The sequence below is a fragment of the Dipteris shenzhenensis genome, chromosome 30, assembly GCF_047967505.1.
Source record: "Dipteris shenzhenensis isolate YYH24624 ecotype China chromosome 30, Dip_SZ_1.0, whole genome shotgun sequence".
Classification (NCBI taxonomy): Eukaryota; Viridiplantae; Streptophyta; class Polypodiopsida; order Gleicheniales; family Dipteridaceae; genus Dipteris; species Dipteris shenzhenensis.
In genome coordinates, this window is record NC_141625.1 from 29,096,393 (window position 1) to 29,103,091 (window position 6,699).

Consider the following 6,699-nt stretch of genomic DNA (forward strand, 5'->3'; position numbering starts at 1 on the left):
TGCCCTCCATGTGCTTGGCATGTTCTCTCCATATTATTTTACCACATTATGGAGGCCACGTAGTCATTTGGCCCACCCAAAATACATGACTCATTTCTATTTTCCCAATTACAAAGCAAATAATATATCTCTCAAACCATTCTATCCCTATACCAAGGTATTTATAATTCATACCTGTGGTATTTACAATGATGCACTGCACTCACATTTGCAATCATTTTCACTAATTATTGTAATGTGTCAAACCCACATTAATGATGACATGAAATAAAGTAGTCGACATCAAAAGATTGACAAGTTGCAACAAGACTAGCTATGAAGAGCCGTCTCCCACCACCTTCTCCATCACATTTCTTAGTTCTTTGTCTCCATGGCTAGCTTTTGTCACTTTGCAGGCCCCACAAATCCTCCCACAGGTTTCAAAACAAAATATCATTTTTTGTTGTCACATCTTTCGCCCCTTAGCAGATCCTTGTGCTTGGCATGGGGGTTCGCTAGCCATGGTATCCATGGATAAAACACTTTTAACCAGTACTCATTGGCATGTCCAGGGACCTCTTGACCATTTGCATCTTCCAAAAGATAAGTGTCATTTTTGAACTTTTTCTTCACCTTGAAGGGACCTTCCCAATGCCAAAGGAGTTTCTTGTCTAGCCGCTTCTCCACATGACCATCAAACTTGATGACCAAGCTTTCTTCTTTGAGTTTCGGCTTCTTCTTCTTCTTGGTAAGAGCATCATACCTTGCTTTGCGATGTTGTTGTGCTGCCTCCAAATGTTGAAGTGCTTGAAGCTGCTTCTCATCCAAGGTCTCCAGTTGTACTAGACATTGGGCATGTGTTTCTTGTTCGTTGCACAATCGAGAAAAAGACATGCGAAGGCTTGAGATTTTCAATTCTATTGGTAAGATGGCCTCCACTCCATAAGCTAGCTGAAAAGGTGTGAAACCAAGGAAGAGCTTATGAGTGGTTCTATAAGCCCACAAAACCTCTGGTATATGCACATCCCACTTTCTTTTCATGGTGTCTACTAGCTTAGACAAGGACCCACAAAGCAAACCATTAGTTTTTTCCACAAGAGCATTGCATTGGGGATAATATGGAGTTGATGACATGATTTATTTTCAATTTGTGCACCAAAGATTCAATCAAGTCATTTCTAAGGACCTCCCTCCATCTGTAAGGATTTCCAAAGGGCAACCAAAATGGACACATATAAACTCCTTGAGAAATGATGCCACCGTTGTTGCTTTGTTGTTGATAGTAGCTTTTGCTTTTGCCCATCTAGTTGCATAATCAATTGCAATTTCTCAAAGTCTAGTTTAAATAGTCCAAAAAATCTAATCATAGTCTTTCCTTTTATAGCTTGACCTCTAGAGTGCTAATGCTCTATCATACGGAAAGCTACTAACATCATAAGAACAAGAGTATAATCTCAAGCTAAGATCTAAGTTATCATCTAGCTTACTACGAAGCTTATTCTTCAAATAACCGAGAGTACTAAAACACCTTTCATCCTCAACTGATCAGCCAAGAATAAAGGTTTGACATAAATTTGCAAGCTTGAAGCACTCAGAAGTGTTATCTTGTAGGAATGTACTGCGAGAGAGCTCGTTCCAAAGCCGAACCATCAAACCTTGCATTTGAATATTTTTCATTAAATTACTTTGCTGATGCATGACTTCTCCAAAAAGGGAAGACTGTGAATAAAGCTTTCCAAAATCCAATAAACCATTGTACTTTATATTGTCCATGTCAATGTCCTGTCCAAAATGTTTTTTAAGAGCATCCAAATGATTCTTTAGACCTGCTTTGATACTTTCGTAAGATCCATTGACCCAAAAATGTGAAAACATGATGATAAATGCTTCCATTAGGTCATTTCATGGAAACCTACTTCTAATCTCATCTACCACTACACATGCAACTTCACTAAGGGCATTTTTCACTGTTTGTACTTTCTTTAAAAAAGCCTCTTTTTTAATGTATTGTAGTCTTTTGTGTCATTTCTTTTCTCTCGTCATCCTAAAAATCTGATTGTTTGCATGAAGGCAAACATATCCTTCCTGATCACATGTTAAAAGTGAGAAATCCCCATCTAGGTCTATTAAACTTTTTCAATCTTTAAACAATTTCTCATCTTAAAAGCTGGAGCTTGACTTCTTATCGTATGCTGTTGTTATACTCAAATTAATGAGTTTTATTGCCTTGACATATTCATTGATATAAATATCCTTTGATTGCGACATTTTACTCAACATATTCATTTTGTCTAAAAGTAAAATAATTCCACACAATTCCAATATCGAATCTATGTTGGTCAATTTATGATACAAAATATTTACATTTTCAACCTCTTCTTCTGCCTCCATGTGCATTAAATAGACCAAAGTCTTGTATTCATCCCATAATCTTTTCACTGATTGAACCAAAGATATCCATCTAGTATCCACATTCTTCAAAATCTTCCTCCCTTTTGTACCCAATGCTTCTGCAATAACTCTAAATTGATTGTATCCTTTTAGACTCTTGCAAAAGTAAGAGTAGCTTTTTTTAACCAACGTCTCAATTCGTTATACTGATGGAAATGTGGACACAACTTTGTAAGCTAGATTTATGCGATGAGCCATACAATATATCCCAACACGGTAAGGAGCATATTTTATTTCTATTTGTACAGAGACCATTCCGACAACCTTACAAGACTGAAGCACCATCACATGCAAAAGAAACAAGTTTCTTGACCATCTCAGACTCTATCACACCTCCATACTCTTTTAAAGCTTAGATCAAAACTTGCACTAAGTTATTAGCATTGGATTCTGAATTAAGTTTGTGTACATGTAAAAAATATGATTCTCTTATTGTTTTCTACCACGTACAAATGCATTCCCAACCACAATGTAGTATCCACAGCTGTGTCCTCATTAATATCATTTGCAAATGTTGGGTTCCTTGTGCATGCTTCATTAAACCGAGCCAAGACATTCCCAATGTTGCTCTCTACCCATAGCATAACATCAATGTCCCATTTTGTGATCCCTACAAGGTGTTATGTGCATCCGCAGTGCTCCTCTCAATAATTCACAATTATGCCATGCCAAATTGTTTTTAATCCCCAAGCATGACCAAGTGAACAGGATTAAAGAAAAGCATACATTTTTATCAATGAAAAGTCAAACATAGAAAGTAGAAAAAAGAAGTTAGTGCTTGTACCTCTTTATAGTCTTCGTTTTGCTTTCGATCATACAAAAGAGGAAGAACGAGAAGAAATGTTCATGGCAACAATCAATGGCTTAACACATGCACACACATGCACACACATACACACACATACCTTACATGTATATTCATAGTTCTTATATATGCAGAGATGCTAATGAAGAAACAATTCCATACCCTGCAGCACCATTGCCCACTCTCGTTTTGTGGCACTACGTTCTTCTGGACATCCAAAGCAAGATTGGGTGTGCCATCAATTGAAGAAGTACATTTTGATTGCAAAGACTTTGTCTCTAGATTAACTGTTTGAGCACCATCTTCTACAATCTCTCGCATTGTTGCCAAAAACCCAGACATCTATTGCGTAGGGATTTCTGGCCAAGTTGCGGAAAGGTTTTTCCAATCTTGGTTGTGACCAAATGAGGATTTCCGGTCTATTCCCATTGACACAGAAGCAGGAAAACATGTGACCATTTGAGCAGAATCCAAGAATTGCTCACATTACTGGAAAGATAATATGGAACATGACGACAAAGCAAGTGAATTTCACATTTTTCTGGCAATTGAGATGTTTAACTTGAGATAATCATACCAGTCCCTTGTTTCACTTCCTCTGTAGAATTGGCTGCTGCCGACAAATCCTCACCATTCCAGCTTGGATACATGTGAAATCTCACATCCCCTTTGTAAGCTTGCTCATTGGTTTCTGTATCAGAAAAAAAATGTGGCAATTTGGTCAGAATCCAATGATTGCTCATGATTGCCTTAGATGCTCAACTAATTAGTGAGTGAACTTTTGATTTTATCATGTGGTGTACTAATACCTGTGTTTGGCATCTGATTGATTTAAATCCGTCTCCAGAATTGTCTGCTAATAGATTCTGACCAGTTAAGCTTGGATATTCCCGACATCCCATGTTTTCTTTGGAAGGTTGGTTGTCAGCTGCTGTGTCTGACTGCAACAAGTGGTTATGAATAATATCTCCACTCTCCCGTGACTCATTTGAACTTGAGTCAGCTGCACACACTAAACGTGGAAGAAGCTTCTGTGTGGCCAACAGACGCGATGAAGGCTTTTTGGAGACACCCATTTCAGGATCTGATAAATGCTCCAAATCCATGTTTCCTCATTTTGAAACCTAGTAATCTGTGCCCATTGATAGCCTTTACATATCAAAGATTAAATTGTTTCTTTGTTATATGTAAAAGGATCCACTGTGGTCACAGCAGGCACTGGTACAAGGAGAGTAAAAAGGGATTATGAAGAGTAGACTGTGTGCCGGGTCACTAAATGCAGAGCGCAAGAGGATGTATTGAACTGCAAAATGATCAAGTGGCGCTGGTACAATTGGGTATTACCCAAAAACCTAGCTAGTTCTAATGTCCTTACCCGAAAAAATCATGTCCTCAAATTCTGACTGTCATACTAGCAAGAGCTCCAGTAACAGAGAATGAAAACCCTCATGTATTACATAGCTTGAATCTGAGCCTGCACAAGGCCGGATTAAGTTTTTTTAATATAGGTAGAACAATCCTAAGTGATCTTCTCATTTGGAAGGATTCTTATCATCTGGTAAGCCCTTGCATTTGAAAATGTCATCATGTCTAGTCAATGGAGAGTTGAATCTGGGCATGCTGACAAAAGATTGTTGAGCATATGCTGTCTTTCAATTAAATCCACTCTCAAACCATGCTCTATATCAGTGCCTGCAAAATCACTATCAGCAAAGCCTTGGGATTAATAAAATTATGGGAGCTGCTGCTGTCCACCAGCATATGATCAAAGTCTTGCTTTAATATGTCTCTGCTTTGAATATAAGCAGTACAATCTCAACAGAGAACGAAGTAGTATGTGCCATCATATCAGTTGTGACTATAGGAAATTACCTGCCTAACTGTCACATCCAAATGACCACCTGCACACAGAAGTCATTATGTACAGCATCCAAGAATCTTATTATAAATGTGTATACTTGTTTTCCTTTGTAGGATCTCAAGAAGGCACTTCTATTCAAATCAAATAACAATACCTGTCCATACCACTATCCAGAAAGAGCCCACTTTTGAATACTAAAAAAAGAGGTTATAAAGCATGTTGCGAAACTTAGCTAAGAGTTGCAGTTTGAATCAATTCCAGGACTAGTATGCATTTAAAGAGAAAAAGGAACACAAGAAGAGCAATACACTCACTTGAAATATAAAGAATTATCGCAATACCAACATGCACGCTTGGCAAGAGCATACAGTAATATTTCAACACATTCAAATGGCTTGCGTTGCCTACACCAAAAGGTTCTTTGTCGCAAGAGGTGTCAAAGACTTACCCCTGAAGATTGCCTGTAGGGCCAATTGATGTTGCAAACATAAGATTGAAGGGATAAGGGTCAGTTAAGGGTTTCTTCGTGCCAGGAGCAGTGATGCCGTATTGTTTTAGCTTTGCACCCAGTTGTTCTGCATCCAACTCGTCAAGAACTGCAAGCACATGCTTCAACTCCTCCCGCTTCTCTGGTGGCATCAATAAATCTTTCTCCAGATTTTCCTTACAATATTTTTTGAGAAGATGGTCTGCTCTATAGAACTGACCCATCTCATCCTTTACCATTAAATCGGTAAATTTATCCACGTGCCCAGAAGCCTTAAGAACCACATAGGGAGTGACGCAAGGGCAATCCACTTCCAGCATACCCTCCTCCAAAATGAAATGCTACAAACAATCCATTTGCAAAACTCGATTTCATCACGGCACATTCATAGCATTAAGGGTGCAGAAATGGGCAAAACACCAGTCACTCACACAAAGAAGATGAAGGAAAGACCTGGTGCCAGAAGGCCAGCACATTTTCTTTAACCGCGTAGCCTAGAGGACCGTAATCGTACAACCCTGTGACACCCCCATAAATCCCAAAAGAAGGGAGGATGAAAAGGCGTCTCTCCAATGTGTTGTTTACATCCTTGCGAAACGATTCCGCACTGCCAACTCCATTCCCCATGCCAGCCTTGGCGGAACTCCTTGGAAGCATCCTGAAGCTGTAGCTTCAAGTCTTGGAGGAGCTTCACAGCCTCCTCAATGTCAGCAGGGTCAGCCTTAGAAGGCTTGAGAGATCGCACAAGGCCCCCCTGCTTCTCGATAGCTGCCTGCTGAGCAACCAAAGAGAGACGCAAAGTCTCGAGTTGGTCCGCCGGAGCACCCATGCGAAGGGGTGGGATTAATCCAGCTGCAAGCCAAAAGAATCAACTCCTGCAAATCGAATCAGCGATGCAGAGTTACAAAGGGATGCCAGGAGCAAGCAATGAAGCCGAGAGGGGGGAACTCAAACAGAAACTCTGATGATCTCTAGGATAAATCCCTCAATATCTCCACCTCCCCTTTGCCGTTGGATCTCACCCTTCAGATCTCGCCACGTGGATGCTCCAAATAATAGGGTTTCCTCCTTTTTTTTCCCACCTCGCAGAGGATTATCCTCACTCCACATGTGGAA

General features: G+C 39.7%; 2 protein-coding genes across 2 annotated transcripts; both read right to left on the minus strand.

Annotated features, from left to right (window-relative positions):
* Window positions 1-3,285: 3,285 nt before the first annotated feature.
* LOC147881936 (uncharacterized) lies at window positions 3,286-4,448 on the minus strand. The gene is made up of 2 exons (XM_087401876.1): window positions 4,045-4,448; window positions 3,286-3,926 (listed from the first exon to the last, which is right to left on the minus strand). The coding sequence occupies exons 1-2, from the start codon at window positions 4,339-4,341 to the stop codon at window positions 3,894-3,896; spliced, it is 330 nt and encodes a 109-aa protein (XP_087258002.1). The 5' UTR covers window positions 4,342-4,448; the 3' UTR covers window positions 3,286-3,893.
* A 299-nt stretch (window positions 4,449-4,747) lies between these two features.
* On the minus strand, window positions 4,748-6,412 carry LOC147881937 (glycine--tRNA ligase, mitochondrial 1-like). The gene is made up of 4 exons (XM_087401483.1): window positions 6,199-6,412; window positions 6,037-6,101; window positions 5,545-5,924; window positions 4,748-5,136 (listed from the first exon to the last, which is right to left on the minus strand). Exons 1-4 carry the CDS (start codon window positions 6,410-6,412, stop codon window positions 5,112-5,114), a joined length of 684 nt encoding a protein of 227 aa, XP_087257609.1. The 3' UTR covers window positions 4,748-5,111.
* Window positions 6,413-6,699: the final 287 nt, after the last annotated feature.

Excerpts from the sequence above, each read along its gene's own strand:
- LOC147881937 (XM_087401483.1), bottom strand. The coding sequence starts at position 6,412 with ATGGGTGCTCCGGCGGACCAACTCGAGACTTTGCGTCTCTCTTTGGTT. Across the intron at positions 6,102-6,198 it reads AGGCTGGCATGGGGAATGGA|GGTTGTACGATTACGGTCCT; the intron begins GTTGGCAGTGCG and ends GGGGTGTCACAG. Across the intron at positions 5,925-6,036 it reads TGCTGGCCTTCTGGCACCAG|CATTTCATTTTGGAGGAGGG; the intron begins GTCTTTCCTTCA and ends GATTGTTTGTAG.
- LOC147881936 (XM_087401876.1), bottom strand. The coding sequence starts at position 4,341 with ATGGATTTGGAGCATTTATCAGATCCTGAAATGGGTGTCTCCAAAAAG. Across the intron at positions 3,927-4,044 it reads CAATCAGATGCCAAACACAG|AAACCAATGAGCAAGCTTAC; the intron begins GTATTAGTACAC and ends TTTCTGATACAG.